The following is a 17,294-nucleotide window of genomic DNA, read 5'->3' on the forward strand; positions in this document are numbered from 1 at the left end:
CTTGCTCACTATATTAATATGAAAGCCTTGGTATTTAAATGTACCAGTAGCTTATAGAACATGAGAGGTACACGTGGATTACACTTGCAAAAATTAATGTGTATTTGTGATCATTTTCACATAATTATTTCTTTATTGATATGTGTTTGCCAGTAATGTCAGCAGTGGTGACCTGTCCTTCCGTGTGCTTCAGTCACCTGATGCCCATTGTCTCAGTCCACCTGATGATCACGTGGCAGAGGTGCTCCCTTCACTGTGGAGTTAATAGTCTCCCTCTCTCAGGAACAAGGGAGTAGTAGGGGTTTATTGGGAGATGTGTCAAGACCATCATCTCGCATCCAGAAATGCCCTACTTTGTCCTAGTTTCTATTTTAGTAGTAGGGATTTATTGAGAGATGTGCCAAGACCATCCAGAAATGCCCTACTTTGTCCTAGTTTCTATTTTCTTTGGAAAATAGACACCCTATTTTTTTTTAATATATTTTATTGATTTTTTACAGAGAGAAAGGGAGAGAGATAGAGAGTTAGAAACATCGATCAGCTGCCTCCTGCACATCTCCTACTGGGGATGTGCCTGCAACCCAGGTACATGCCCTTGACCGGAATCGAACCTGGGACCTTTCAGTCCGCAGGCCGACGCTCTATCCACTGAGCCAAACTGGTTTCGGCGGACACCCTATTTTTATAACCTACAGATCATTGGCTTTTTGACATAGGAACTTTAACCAATCAGACCTTGCTCCTGTGAATATTCATTATATTTTATACTCATGTCCCAGATGGGCATATACTGTACATGATCACTTTTTGAATTTTGTGGATTGTTTACAAGAGTCATATTATTAATATATCTTCAATTCAGTTAAATTTCTATGATCGTAGCTCTCCATTAATGATACACAGAAATTTTCTAATAAATGAGTGTCTAAGAAACAATAGGGCTAATTAGTTTTCTATCATCATGTGAACTCCTTGCCTTATTGTGTTTATAATACACAATGGGTATCTTTTCACAAATAGATCCATGAAATTTATGGAATCACAAAATAATCTTGATTTCATTGTGCTGACTATTCTGTTTTCTATCTCTTTTATATTGGACACTAGAGGACTGGTGTAGGAAAGTAGTTCATAGGGATCAGGTCCCCTCAACCCAGTCTGCACCCTCTCTAATCCGAGACCCCCTCGGGGGATGTCCAACTGCCGGTTTAGGCCCGATCCTGGGAAGTTGGACATTCCTCTCACAATCCTGGACCACTGGCTCTTAACTGCTCACCTGCCTGCCTGCCTGATTGCCCCTAACTGCCCCCCCTGACAGCCTGGTCACCTCAAACTGGCCCACCCTGCCAGCATGGTCACCCCTTATTGCCCCCCCCCACCCGCTGCCCCCCCCCGCTGGCCTGGTAGCCCCTCATTTCCCCCCTCTGCCGGCCTGGTTGCCCCCAAGAGCATGCCTCCCCCTCCCCCGCTGGCCTCGTTACCCCTCACTGCCCCCCACTGCCGGCCTGGTCGCCCCACGCAGCCTGCTGTTCAGTCGTTTGGTTATCCCTCACTAACCCCCTGCCGGCCTGGTCACCCCACTCAGCCTGTTTGGTTGTTTTGGATGTGACGGCTGCCGGCTCTTTATAGATATAGCTAGTTCTTATAGGTGTACCTGTTTCTACATACAATGTTAACATTATTTGAGCTATTTTTTCTTACTTGCTTAACCTGTCTTTATTATTCTTCTCAGTTACAGAAACTGCTCTGAATATTCATGAGGTTTCTTTATGGATATTGACCTGTGTTTCTTTTTCTTTCTTTCTTTTTTTTTTAATTGTAGGGATGACAGTGCAGAGGGAGAAGCAGCACTGAGTCAGCCAGCTGTGGGTAACAGGACAGACTGTAAGAGGGCCGGCAGAAGGGACACGGGTGGGCAGAGAAAGACCCAGGTGTGTATGGAGATGGGAACAATCAGAAAGACCAGGGAGAAAGGGCAACTAAAGGTGAAATAGGAGTGAGGGAGGGGAACACAGGAAAGGACAACAGTGGAGAGAAAGGGAACAGTAAGACAGAAACAGATCCATAGACAGAAATGCGTAGTAGTGGGAAGGAGGGGAATACTGATCTGGATGAATAGTGAGCTAATGGGATGTGGATGGTTAAGTTTTGATATATCAGCTTGTGGCTTTATGTGTTTCATTTAACAAGTGAATTATTTAAACATATTTGAATGAGAATTACAGATCTTCAATTTATAAAGCTTATGAATATTTTAGAATTATTTGCTTCCATTTGCAAGTCTTATTCACACGTAGAGAAGAGACCGGTCTGTTGGTCATGGGACCCTTGTCATTTCCTGGGATGGCAAGAAGGAGGTGGCCTGGGACAAGAAATAACTGAGTCTGCCCCCACATGATGCTTTATCAAGGAATATTAGAAACATTCCATTATATTTTCTCTCCTATGGACTTGTATTTTCTATCTCTGACATTTCATTCATGTATATAGTCATTAACTCTTAAAAAAAATTTTTTTTTATTGAATTCAGAGAGGAAGGGAGAGAGAGAGAAACATCAACGATGGCAGAGAATTATTGGTCAGCCACCTCCTGCACCTCCCACACAGGGGATGAAGCTCAAAACCAGGGCATATTCCTTAACTAGGAATCAAACGGTGACCCTCTTGTTTGTAGATTGATGCTCAACCACTGAGCCATGCTGGCTGGGAGTCATTAAATAAGTGACATGTAATAACCATGGCTTATCATCTTTCCTAAATATAAGGAAGTCTCAACCTTTTTAAAAATATAAACTGAGAAGTCCTTACATTAAAAAATAAAAAAAACTAATTGTTTTTGGTTTTAAATATATTGCGTGTGGTTCAGATTCTGAGCCCGGTATCATTTCTACTATCTGTCATACCTCGATACATTCATTAGCATTGGGTCAGTAATATGAGGCGATCTCAGTGTGCACTTGGTAAGGATGTCAGTGATCTTCACCCTCGGAAGCTAGTTCTGTGAGTTGGTCCAATGTTCAGCACCTCTTTCCTTCCCTTCATGTGACTTGTTGAATTAGTGTCTGTGAGCCACAAAGGACCCATTCCCCTAAGTCCCTCTTGTCCATTCTCTGAAACTGTTGAAGGATGGACTGGATTGAACTGAACTTGATTCCCACAGAGCCCATCTATTCATGGTGAAGTCATTTGCTGAGCATATTTCAATAGCTAACTTTCCCCAGAGGCTTTAGTATGAAGATCTATTCTCTGTAATTTCCTGGGACAAGAGGAAGGAAATTGGCCTGGGAAACCTGCACATGTACAAGTTCCTGCTTCACCCCCTCCCACTACCCAGAGGTCTCAGGGCTGCTGGGTCTGATGTCTGGTACCCAGAGCTACTGAAAACAGCTCTGGGGGAGCCTCGCAGGCCTTAGGAAGGAACTAGTTAAGGATGCCAGGTCAGGGCCCACAGGGCAGGCTTTTTCAGGGGAGATGAGGGGTTTTGTGTTGGGTTTGGGGATATAGCCGAGCAGAACATGCTCTCATTGCTGTAGGAGTTTGTGGAAGTCTTTGGAAAGATAAACACATGAAGACAGAATGAAACACCTCACAGTGTGGTCTCCATGTAGGGGCTCATTGTTCCTGACTCTCTCCTGTGACAAAGGACAGGAGGGTGTGGCCTTTTCCTCATTTCCAGGTCCTTCTGACTGTGAGTGTGAGGTGAGCTGATTAACAGGCTGTGGGGACACCTTTGAAGGCACATTCTGTGACTCCTCAACATATTGTCTCCTGAGGAAACAACCCGACCCTGATCAGGACCAGGACCAAATGGCTGCTTCTCAGGTAAAAGATGTGTCCTGTGACAGAGGCTATGATTGCTTTTCTTCTAACATCTGTGGATTTATTTCTCTACTCCTGATGTTTTGCCTTGCCATGTTGTTTTCCTTTCCTTATTCCTTTTCTATTTTCTTTTTCTTTTTTTTTTTAAAATATATTTCTTTATTGATTTCAGAGAGGAAGGGAGGAGAGAGATAGAAACATCAATGATGAGAGAGAATCATTGATTGGCTGCCTACTGCACACCCCCTACTGGGGAACGAGCCCGCAACCCAGGCATGTGCCCTCGGCCGGAATCGAACCCGGGACCCTTCAGTCCGCAGGCGGACCCTCTATCCACTGAGCCAAGCCGGCTAGGGCCTTTTCTATTTTCTTACGATAGCGTCAGCAGTTGCTATATTTCCCTCTCTCCTTCTTGAAGTACATTTTTATTGATTGCAAAGAGGAAGGTAGAGGGAGACAGAGATAAAAACATCAATGATGAGACAGAATCATTGATCAGCTGCTGTCTGCACACCCCACACTGGGGATCGATCCCACAACCTGGGCATGTGTCCTGACCAGTGACCTCTTGGTTAATGGGTCAGTGCCCAACCACTGAGACACACCCTCTAGACCAGGCAGAATAATCTTATTTTAGATTACTCATAGTAAATTTTCAAATAGGATTGTGGCTCCTATATGTCTTATCCCAGGAAATCTGTAAATTCCATTGACAAACCCCCTGAGTTCAAAGTTATATACGAACTTTTTTTCTGTGATTTCATTTTCTGTGTATTCAAAAATATGGCACATGGATTGGAAACATTGGCACCACAAGTAAAGAGTGAGCTTGTTACACATGTGGAAACACAGGCCCCATCTCAGGACCTGGATCAACATCTGTATTTTTAGAAGAGTGCTGTCGTCGTCTGTTACACTTGAAGAAGTGCTTATGCCTCCAAGTCACCATGACATTTCCCGCTGAGAAATATACACCACTGACCCTGAATGATGCAAACACAGCACTCAGAAACCCATATGCCTATGTTGATGCCTTAATTTTAAGATTTATTTTTCTGAAAAGTAAAATCCGCACCATGAATTTCTGGACATGTGTCTTCCTCATTTGTCACTGTTAGAAAACACACCAGAGAATGTTATTGGGCCAGAGCAATCTTATTGGATGATTCAGGATACTTCCCTAGGTTGAAAGCACTTCTCCTAACACTGTTTTCATGTTGGCTGACATTATGAACTCTGCTTGCTGTCTCTTAGTGAATGTGTCTTTTCTTTCAGGGACCGCTGACCTTCAGGGATGTGGCCATAGATTTCTCTCAGGAGGAGTGGGCATGCCTGGACTCAGCTCAGCGGAAATTGTACCTGGATGTGATGATGGAGAACTACAGCAACCTGGCCTCCCTGGGTGAGGTTGACTTCCTTCCTGAGTTCCTACTCCACCCACAGGGTTTTATTCCCTTTACTAATGTAACACCTGTCAGGGCCTTCTGCTTTCTAGTGTAGATTCTTATTGTCTCTGTTGTAGATGTGATCTCTCAAAACTTCCATCTTCCAGAAATCTCTCATTATGTATTAAACCACTACTTCCTCATTTGCTTTAAAAGGAAGGCTTGTTACTACTTTTTTTTTTTTCTATAACATGGACTACATTTGATTACTCACCTGAGAGAAATCCTGTAGTATCTGTCTCTTGTGACTTGTGTGCTTCAGTGAAAAAGTGTCGCTGGTGGCTCTGAGCGTCATCATTGCAAGTTGGACTTCTACAGGCCTCTTTTCCTTGGCACTTGCCGTGGAGTCAGAAAGCCCATATTCCAACTTTGGCTTCACCACTTATAGCTATTGACCTTGAGTGAGTTAGTTAACATCTCCAAGGAGGAAGAGGCTTATTTTACTTAGGTATAAAAAGTAGCAGGGTTCTAGCTGCTTTGGCTCAGTGGATAGAGCGTCGGCCTGTGAACCGAACGGTCCCGGGTTCGATTCCGGTCAAGGCCACAGGCCCGGGTGGTGGGCTCGATCCCCAGTGGGAGACTTGCAGGAGGCAGCCAATCCATGATTCTCTCTCTCATCGTGGATGTTTCTATCTCTTTCTCCCTCTTCCTTCCTCTCTGAAATCAATAAAAACATATTTCAAAAAATAATAATAATAAAAAGTAGCAGGGCAAGATTGTGATTTATTTACCAAATATCCTGCTCAACACAGATCCCTGATTAATTTTATTGGGAGTAGAAATGTGCCCAGCTAAAATATTCCACTCCCTAGCAAATAAGAGTGGCCAGTAAGGTGTAGTTGAAAGTAGTTGGATGGGGCTTCCAGGACAGCACCCCACTTTCTTCCTACTGCCTGAATGTGGATGTGATGGCTGGAGCTATGGCAGCTATGTTGATTATGTTAAAGCCACAGTAGTTGCATCTCTGATCAAGGTGTAATACTAACACAAGCAATGGTCTAGTAAATTGCCCGAAGACTTATAAGTGTCATAAAAGCCCATAAGAGCACACAGAAAGAGATGTGGTACTCATGGAGATGTTCTGCTGATGTTAAAGACATGCCGAACAGGAAGGAGTGAGCTAGCAATCCCTCGGCTCCATTTGAGCTTGAGCTCTTGCCATGGAAAAGAAACACTCTGGAGTCTTATTGTTGCTAAGTTTTCTAACCAATAATGTCAGTTTCAGGGAGAGAGAGATAAGGCCTCTAAGGTGTAGGTATAAGACCCCAGGAGGGACCTTGGCTCCCTGGAGAATGTGCAAAAAATGACCAGTCAGTGGTGATGGGCTTTCACTGAATCCCATTCCGGAGCCCTACAGATCCTGGGAGAGCCAGTCCTACAAGGCTTGGGATGGGATGGAGTGTGTGTGTGTTGGGGGTACAGGGACTTTCCTGAGCGCCTTGGCTTTGGGGGGCCTGGGGTGGACTAGAAAAAAAAGTGTCATTAACGTTTCGCTTTGTGATATCAGGTGATAATATTTATTTATGTTTTATGGCAGAAGAGTATTCCATTGTGTGTGATGGTAAATCCCGTCACTCATTCAACTATCCATGGACATTTGAGTTGCTTCCATCTAATGCAGGCTCTTGTGAAGAACGTTATAAAGCACACAAATGTGTAAATGGCTCTTTCAGATCCTCCGTGAATATTTTCCAATCTGTACCTAGAAGTACGGTGGCAGCAAGCAGTATTTATACTTTACAGCATGCAAATCATGCACCTTCTTCATGAAGTAAACTATTAATTATTTTATTTCTCTTTATGCTGTTATTCATGTAATTAACACACTTAATTTGTCATTTTTGTATTAATTTCTGTTATTGTACAGGAACAGAGCTAACTTTGTGGGTTGGCTTTATTTACCGTGTTTTGAGAAATTCATTGAATAGATATATATATATTTTTTAGAAATGTGGAATCTTTGATTTGCCATACACAATTCTATCACCTGTTAACAGAGATTATTTTATTCTGTTTTTGTTGTGACTATGAGAGCTACTTAAAATTTTTTAAAGCTATCACAATATAATTAAATTCACTGTGTCAATTGGATACAAAAACTGTGCCACTTGTCATCTCTACCCCTGTACCGACTTAAGTTATTGATATCACTTATCTTTTTTTTGATATCACATTATCTTTTACGTTGTCTATCTTCTAGCAGATATTTAGGGTTTTATTCCTTTTATTTTTAAAAAATATATTTTTATTGATTTCAGAGGAAAAGGAGATGGGGAGAGATATAGAAATAGATATATAGATATATATCAGTGATGAGAGAGAATCATTGATTGGCTGTCTCCTGCAAGCCCCTCACTGGGGATGGAGCCCCCAACACAGGCATGTCCCCTGACCAGGAATCAACTCATGTCAACCGTGAACCACTGAGCCACTCTAGTCGGACAATTTCATTTATTTTCCAAGGTTCCAAAAGAGAAATCAAAATAATATGTTTCTTTCCTAGAACACCACATATTTTTATATTTCTGTATATTTTTCCAAATATAAGGCATCTTTATATGTTCATGTTAGTGTTGTGTAGAATTTTTAAATTAACTCCAGAATCATATTTCTTAAGGATTTTTTATAGGGCAGGTCTAATAATGAGAAGGTCTAATAATGAGGAAGTTTCAGAGTAGAAAAAGTTGTTTCCTCTCCATTGTTGTTTATCTGTTTTGTCAGTATTCTTGTTGGATGGTTTTTGTTCATTTAACAGTTCCGTGTTTTATCTCGTGCCCTTTCCCCGCCCCCCCCACTAGTTTTCTACTTAGAAACCCTCTGATGATCTTAGATGAGCTGTCTGTTCCATGAGGAATTATTTTTTATATGCTTTTAGAATAGTATTCTGGGGGTCGGTATTTTCATTGTTTTTTATCTGTTCTCATGTTTATATTCATTCTATTTAGAATTCAGTGAGCTATTTGCATTTGTATATCACTTTCTCCAATTGTCAGGATCTTAAACTATTAATGTTTTTATAAGCTACCTACTCCTTTTCACTATTCCGTCTCTTTGGGGTTGCCTTGGTGGTCGATTTGTTAGTGTCTTAGGAGTTCCTAAAATTCTCTCAACATTTCCACATGTTTGTTGGCTTCTCTGAATCAAAATTATAAGGAATTAAAATTTTAATGCTTTATTTATAAATTCTTAGATTATTTAATTACTATTTTTAAAGTATATTTTTATTGATATCAGAGAGGAAGAGGGAGAGAGAAACATCCGCTTCTTCCTGCACGATCAGGGATCCAGCCTTCAATCCCGGCCTCTGCCCTCACATGGAACCAAATCTTGACCTCCTGGTTCATAGGTCGAAGTTCAACCACTGAGCCACCTCTTTCAGACAAATTCTTTGATGTTTTGAGTTGATCATATCTTTCATTTATGATTCCACTGTATCTTTTAATTTGGGTATATGTTTTTCTATTTCCCCTTTTGGTGTGATGTTTGTAAAATACTTTCTCATTGCATTTTTATTTTGGTTATATAATATTTTGGTGATATTACTAGTTGTCTTTTTTTTCTCCTTTTGAGCTTTATGATACTTATTTGCCATTATTTTTCAGGTAATTAGTATATTTCCATTAATGTGGTGCCAATTTGATTATTTTTATTTTGTTTTCCTCATGGTACCCTTTTTCCGTTTTTTGTTTTTTGTTTTTTTTGCATGATTTGATATCTTTTATTGAGATTCCAGAATCCCAGACAAAAGCAGGCCTTTGAACATGGTTTCTATAGGAGGAAAGAAATAATAACCATCCGTGGAACAAACTGTACTTACTGCCAACACGGTTTTCAGTATCTGTATTCTTGGTTCGGTTGTCTGTTTAATTTCCAAGTTCAAATGTTCCCTGTTTCTTTCTGAGACCAGCGGTATCTTTTCAGCCTTGATATATATCTTCAATACAGCAGTCTTTGTGGTGCTCAAACAATTTCTCATTGTTTCTTTGTAGCAGCCACTGCAGGGAACTCACCGTAACTGCCATTCTGTTTGCACTCTGTGTCTTGCACAGAAGACACTTGTTCAACATGCTTCAAAACAGGGAGATCATTGAACATGCATTTCCCTCATCTCTCTCTCTCTCTCTCTCTCTCTCTCCAGCAAAGAAACTGGGAATTGGGAGTGTTTTTATAATGTTGCCATTGTGTGCCAGGGGGTTTGAGCAGGTATCATTGGCAAATGTAAGCAACTCTCTGTCCCTCCTTGATGTGAATTTTCCTCATGGTACCTATATTGAGCTTTCCTTGAAGCCTTCACTGGCTCTTGGAGTACTCAAAAATGTCATTTGGCCTATAGTTGCTGGTAACTTCAAGGTGGTCCCACCTGATTGTCAAAACTGAAAATTTGTTCTCTTTCAGCTATGTCATCTGAAGATGACCAGGCCTTTATGCCAAATACTGGAATACCAGATTTATTCTCTGAAGTTATATTGGTAAGATATAAAAGAAGGTTTTGCTTTGATAATGTACACTTAATGAATGCCTTGGTATTTTAGAATGTGATGAAAAAAGAGGATATTAATGTAAACAGAACAAATCTGCACCAGTTATGAGAATAAAATAGTTGTTACCTAAAGATGTCAGGTGGCTTATGCATTTGGGAAGCCTCCCAATTTAAAGTCAGTTACATTGGCAGATTACTGTGTTTCTGCACGTGAAGGTTGAAAACAACATTTTACTATCATGCATACTTGGAAAGGAAAGCTGGATAAACTAGGAATTCATAGTCTATAGTGTAAATAGTTATTTGAATTGTTTAAATGTAGGATGGGATTAAACTTTCATTCAATCATTTCTAAAATGTAGAGATATATAATGTACCTATAAAATTTAAATGTGTTCAATTTGGCAATCTTTTATGATTAAAAAAATACAACATTTTTATTGATTTCAGAGAGGAAGGGAGAGGAAGAGAGAGAGGAAAACATCAATGATGAGAGAGAATCATTCATTGGCTGCCTCCTGCATGCCTTCTACTGTGCACTGATTCTGCAACCTCGGCATGTGGCCCTTACCGGGAATGGAAATGTCACCTACTTGTTCGTACGTTGAAGCTCAAGCACTGAGCCATGCTGGTTAGGCAATTTGGCAATCTTTTAAACAAGGATTCAGTATTCTTCCTCTGACATTTAAGTTTTGTATTTATTTTCTGTCCATAATTTTAATAAATTAGGAAAGCGTTTTTTATACAACCATATTGGTTAATGAATATCACAAAATGGTTCTTATGGAACAAGTGTACATGTTTAATGAAATTATAACTGTCACTAAAGGTCTTTCTATCTCCCCTTACTACCAGAGTACATATTATGGAGATAGCAGTTATCAATGGAATAAACATTGGAAAAACTTTAAGCAACAGTCATATGTTAATCATCGGAGAAACGAACTTGCAGAGAACCATTATAAAAGTGGAAAACTCTTTGACCAAATGTCCAATCACAATATATGTCAGGTTATTCCTATTGTGGAGAAGACACACAAAGGAAGTAACTGTGTTCAGTCTTTTCAGCAGTCTTCAAATTACAGTGCACAAGAGAATAAAAATACTGGGGAGGGGGCTTACAAATGGAATACGTTTGAGAGAGTTTTCATTCAAATATTCAATCTAAAGAGACTGAAAAAAATTCATAATGGAGAAAAACTTTATACACGTAAAGATTCTGGTAAAACATCTACTAGGCCTTCAGGTTGTACTCTAAATCAGACAATTCATACTGGAGAGAAGCCTTACAAATGTATAGCATGTGGCAAATCCTTTAAATGTCATTCATCTCTTATTGTACACGAGAGAAGAATTCATACTGTTGCAACATTTTACAAACTCAGGGAAAATGGAAAAGGCTTTAGTCAGTCCTCAAGACATATTCAACATCATAGAAATCATACAGAAGAAAAGTCTTATAAATGTTCAGAATGTGACAAAGCCTTTAGCCAGAGCTCAACCCTTAGTATTCATATGAGAATTCACACCGGAGAGAAACCTTATAAATGTTCAGAATGTGACAAAGCCTTTAGGCGGCCCTCAAACCTTAATATTCATCAGAGAATCCACACGGGAGAGAAGCCTTATAAATGTAGAGAATGTGACAAAGCCTTTAGAGGGTCCTCAGATCTTAATAAGCATCAGAGAGTTCATACTGGAGAGAAGCCTTATAAATGTAGAGAATGTGGCAAAGCCTTTAGCCGGCCCTCAACCCTTCGTATTCATCAGAGAATCCACACTGGAGAGAAGCCTTTTAAATGTAGAGAATGTAACAAAGCCTTTAGATGGTCCTCAGATCTTACTAAGCATCAGAGAGTTCATACTGGAGAGAAGCCTTATAAATGTAGAGAATGTGGCAAAGCCTTTAGCCAGTCCTCACTCCTTACGGGGCATCAGAGAATCCACACTGGAGAGAAGCCTTTTAAATGTAGAGAATGTAACAAAGCCTTTAGATGGTCCTCAGATCTTACTAAGCATCAGAGAGTTCATACTGGAGAGAAGCCTTATAAATGTAGAGAATGTGGCAAAGCCTTTAGCCAGTCCTCACTCCTTACGGGGCATCAGAGAGTTCATGTTGGAGAGAAGCCTTATAAATGTAGAGAATGTGGCAAAGCCTTTAGCCAGTCCTCACTCCTTACGGGGCATCAGAGAGTTCATGTTGGAGAGAAGCCTTATAAATGTAGAGAATGTGGCAAAGCCTTTAGCCAGTCCTCACTCCTTACGGGGCATCAGAGAGTTCATGTTGGAGAGAAGCCTTATAAATGTAGAGAATGTGGCAAAGCCTTTAGCCAGTCCTCACTCCTTACGGGGCATCAGAGAGTTCATGTTGGAGAGAAGCCTTATAAATGTAGAGAATGTGGCAAAGCCTTTAGCCAGTCCTCACTCCTTACGGGGCATCAGAGAGTTCATGTTGGAGAGAAGCCTTATAAATGTAGAGAATGTGGCAAAGCCTTTAGCCAGTCCTCACTCCTTACGGGGCATCAGAGAGTTCATGTTGGAGAGAAGCCTTATAAATGTAGAGAATGTGGCAAAGCCTTCAAACGTTCCTCACACCTTAGGACACATCAGAGCATTCATACTGGAGAGAAGCCTTATAAATGTAGAGAATGTGGCAAAGCCTTTAAAAGTTCTTCATACCTTACTACGCACCGGAGAGTTCACACTGGACAGAATCTTCATGAATGTAGAGAATGTGGCAAAGTCTTTAGCTGGCTCTCAACCCTTAGTGTTCATCAGAGAATTCATGCTCGAGAGAAGTCATTTAAATGTAGAGAATGTGGTAAAGCCTTTGGATGTTCCTCAGACCTTACTAAGCATCAGAGTGTTCATACTGGAGAGAAACCTTATAAATGTACAGAATGTGGCAAATCCTTTGGTAGAACCTCACACCTTGCTTACCATCAGAAAGTTCACACTGGAGAGAAGCCTTAAACATGTTGAAAGTGTAACAGCTTTTATTCAGTGTGCCTGCTGCACTATACAGCAGAGAGTTCATACTTGAGAGACATCTTACAGATGTGCTTAGTGTCATAAGTCCTTGACCAGCAGTGAGAACTTACTGAAAATCGCAGAATTCATACTGGAAAGAAGCCATATGAATGTGAAAAATGTAAAAAAGCCTTTAAAAGCCATTCAGGTGTTACTGTACTTGAGAGACTTCATAAGAGAGAGAGACCGAACAAATGTAGAGAATGGGCTGGTGTATTTACCCATAGCTCAAAATTTATTGCATGTCAGAGATTTTATACTGGAGGGAAGCCTTACCCTGTAGAAAATGTGAGAAACCTAACCTGCGGTCAAAATTACTCAACATTTTAGGAATCATTCTAAAGAAACAGCAGTAATATAAAGTTTTCATCCAAAGATTTGTCCATGGATGAAACTTCATTGAGAATGATAAAATGAGGTCTCACATATTATGAGGCATATGCCAAAGTGTATGTCCTCATTTATATCTCATACAACATGTGATAATTATTACTGGATAGAAGCCCAGCAGATATAAAGAATGTGACAAAGCATACTCAGTATGCAAACCTTACCTGACATCAGAATTCATACTGGGGAGAAACAATACAAATGTAAACAATGTCCTAAAGTCTTGAATCAGCATCCCTAGCTAATTCCTCACATTGGAATTCATTCTAGAGGGAAACAAAACTGAAGAATGTGGGAAATCATATACTTGGACCTATCGCAGTGATGGTGAAACTATGACACGCGTGTCGGAGGTGACACACAAACTCACTTTTTTGGTTGATTTTTCTTCGTTAAATGGCATTTAAATATATAAAATAAATATCAAAAATATAAGTCTTTGTTTTACTTTGGTTGCAAATATCAAAAAATGTCTATATGTGACACGGCACCAGAGTTAAGTTAGGGTTTTTCAAAATGCTGACACGCCAACCTCAAAAGGTTCGCCATCACTGACCTATAGCCTCAGTCAATGTCTGGGATTCCAATTGGGTAGAAATTCTACATTCATGATATAGAAGGAAGGACTTTTGTTCAAAATATACAGTTTATAAAACTCCAAGGAAGCCCTAACCGGTTTGCTCAGTGGTTAGAGCGTCGGCCTGCGGACTGAAGGGTCCCAGGTTCGATTCCAGTCAAGGGCATGTACCTTGGTTGCGGGCATATCCCCAGTGGGGGGTGTGCAGGAGGCAGCTGATCGATGTTTCTTTCTCATCAATGTTTCTAACTCTCTATCCCTCTCCTTTCCTCTCTGTAGAAAATCAATAAAAATATATTTTTAAAAAAAACTCCAAGGAATTTATGCCTTAAAGTGACTTTAAAGATGTAAAATCTTTATCCCAGTATGTATTGATTATGAATTTCAAATTATCACTGAATTCACACTAGATAGGTAGCCAAATACCTTTCAGGTATTGTTCTAAATCAGAATGTTTATTATACAGTGTACTTGAAACTTTAAATGTAGTTAGGTAATGTTTTGTATGTTTGAATATATCAAAAGAATTGATGTTCTCTTATGTACAATTACTTATAGTGTTACCTCATTTATATTGAAATCATTTGAAATATTTTGAAAAGGAAGTATTAATGTAATTCTACTCCCATATCACTTGATGATGTTATCTTTTATTCCTGGTGTATGCATGAAATCATGGGGTTGATTGTTTCTGCCTTAGAGATCTGTGGGCTCTTGTATATTATATGGACTTTACTTGTTTACACTTTCCCATGGAATATTGGATACATTGTAAGGCGTACTATTTTCTTCTACTAGAGAATAATACTATTGAATAAATCAAACTAGTTCTCCAGTTTTGTCAGTGATGTCATCAAAGTAACTTCCTTTTCTGTGCCAATTTGTTCAGCTGAAAGTTTTTTGAAGGCATGTCAATTTGTGGTTGTGACATTTAGGTGACCGGAGCTACACTCAGGACAGTGTTGTCTGTATAATAGATTTTCCATAGTTAAGAGGAATATTGCTATAACAGTCTCATTGTTGTACCCAGGATGCAGTACTCGCATGAACTCACATGAAAAGAGGACACTTTTCCCAGGCAACACTGCTGTCCTAACTCAGAAAAATTAATTCTGTTTCATTCATTTCCCATTTCCTGTGCCGTCCCGACCTCACTGGGGCTGTTTCAGCCTCACCGGGGCTGTATTGACCTCACTGGGGCCGTCCTGACCTCACCGAGGCCGTCCTGGCCTCAGCGGGGCCATTTCAACCTCACCGGGACCATCCACAATAAAGTTTTAATACATTATATTAGAGGTTGTGGTGGTACTGTTTTACCCACAGTGTCTACAGGAATTGCTGCAAATTTACTTCTCGGTGGAAGAACCTTTCATTCCCAATATAAATTACCAATTCAAGCACTCAGAAAGTGCTTTCACTCTTAATGTGGTGTACAGGGAGATATTAGAATAAGTTTAATCAATTTATCAGTCACTATTTGCATCACTGTTGTTTTTATATCATGTTTTTGTTGTTTTCATATCATGTTTTTATTGTTTTCATATGTTTTTGTCCTTTTTATATCATGCTTCTGTTGTTGTATTCTTTTGTTACTGTTTGTTTGTTTATTTATTATTTTATTTTTTTTTACAGTGAGGAAGGGAGAGGGATAGAGAGTTAGAAACATCGATGAGAGAAACATCGATCAGCTGCCTCCTGCACACCCCACACTGGGGATGCCTCCTGCACACCCCCTACTGTGCCCCAACCAAGGAACATGCCCTTGACTGGAATCGAACCCAGGACCCTTCAGTCTGAAGGCCAACACTCTATCCACTGAGTCAAGCCAGTTAGGGCAATTTATTAATAAATTTATATATTATTTTCATGTACATTTTACTAATTTCCTTTTATTTCTCACACTTCTATTATAGAGAAAGGGCAAATAGCAATATTAAAATATCTCCACTAATTCCCTTTTTTAAAAATAATATATTTTATTGATTTTTTACAGAGAGGAAGGGAGAGGGATGGAGAGTTAGAAACATCGATGAGAGAGAAACATTGATTAGCTGCCTCCTGCACACTCCCCACTGGGGATGTGCCCACAACCAAAGTACATGCCCTTGACCGGAATTGAACCCGGGATCCTTGAGTCTGCAGGCCGATGCTCTATCCACTGAGCTAAACCGGTTATAGCCATGGTTAGCAAACCTCGGCTCGCCAGCCACATGCGGCTCTTTGGCCCCTTGAGTGTGGCTCTTCCACAAAATACCATTGGGGGTGCCCACGTACAGTGCGATTGAAACTTCGTGGCCCATGCGCAGAAGTTGGTATTTTGTAGAAGAGCCCGTATTTTTGGAAGAACTACACTCAAGGGGCTAAAGAGCCGCATGTGGCTCGCAAGCCTTGGTTTGCCGAGCCGCCGTTTGCCAACCACTGGGTTAGGGCAATTAATTCCCTTTTAATGTGCACGAATTTCATACACTGGGCTACTAGTTAGACACATAAGAAATAATGAATATTGTTGCATTACGAGAATCCATTTTGGGGTGGTTTTATATAACAGATAATGAACTTGAGATTCTGTTAAGGACTGAATTGTGTCCCCTCAAAATGGATATTTTGAAGGCCTAACCCCTAATATGTCTGTATTTCCAAGTAGGGTGCAAGGAGGGCATTAAGGTTATATGAGGTCATAAGAGGGGGTCCTAATCTGATAGAAGTTGGGTCCTTATAAAAGAAGTAGATAGAATAACCTGTCTGTACATATTCTTGAAGTTTTATATAGATAATATTATCAAGAAAGGATAGTTCAGGAGAAACAAAGATGGCAGCATAGGTAAACACCGGAAATTGCTGCCTCGAACAACCACTTCAAAATACAACTAAAAGACAAAATGGACATCATCCAGAACCACAGGAAGGCTGGCCGAGTGGAAATTCTACAACGAGAAGGAAAGAGAAAAGCACAGTGAGACTCAGAGGAAGCATGGAAGTAAAGTGCAGAGGTACGGAGGCACACGCGGAAGGGGCTGGCAACTGAGGACGCGGTTGTCTTTTTCAATCAGGAGGGAGACACAAGCTCCCAACTGCTCTGAACACCAGTTCTGGGCGAGTCTCTCGGGACCCAGACTCATACGTGGAGAAACTGGACTGTCTGGCATGGACAGAACTTGAGGGTGGCTTTCTCTTAGAGGTGCTTGGAGCGATTACCGCAGAACAGTGACACCCAAAACCTCTTAGGGCAGGGCTGAGGATCAGCCATAGCTGTTTGCTCTACACTGTTCATTCCCTGAAACCCCACCCCACCAAACCTGTGTGCAGAGGCTTTTGCATATGAATGCCTTGGCCCTTTGCAATGTAAAATTACCGAACAAACTGCAGCTGGGCCAGGGAGACCCAGAACATCCAAAAGAAGGCCCAAGGCCCCACAGCAGCTTGCATTGCTTCACAACTGGGCCTCATCTGGGCACCTCCAAACTCCAAACAAAGAAGAGAAATCTGAAGATCTCTCCATAGCTCCTGCTGGGTAGCCTCAGGCAGAGGCTAAATTAGCACCTCCTTAGAGATC

General features: G+C 40.6%; 1 protein-coding gene across 1 annotated transcript in view; it reads left to right on the forward strand.

Annotated features, from left to right (window-relative positions):
* LOC102248581 (zinc finger protein 420) overlaps nucleotides 1-17,294 on the forward strand; it is a 102,153-nt gene that overhangs the window by 24,624 nt on the left and 60,235 nt on the right. The window contains 1 exon segment of the mRNA XM_014534320.1: nucleotides 3,737-3,822. Coding sequence (XP_014389806.1) covers nucleotides 3,737-3,822 — 86 coding nt within the window.

This window comes from Myotis brandtii, unplaced genomic scaffold (genome assembly GCF_000412655.1).
Source record: "Myotis brandtii unplaced genomic scaffold, ASM41265v1 scaffold1289, whole genome shotgun sequence".
NCBI lineage: Eukaryota > Metazoa > Chordata > Mammalia > Chiroptera > Vespertilionidae > Myotis > Myotis brandtii.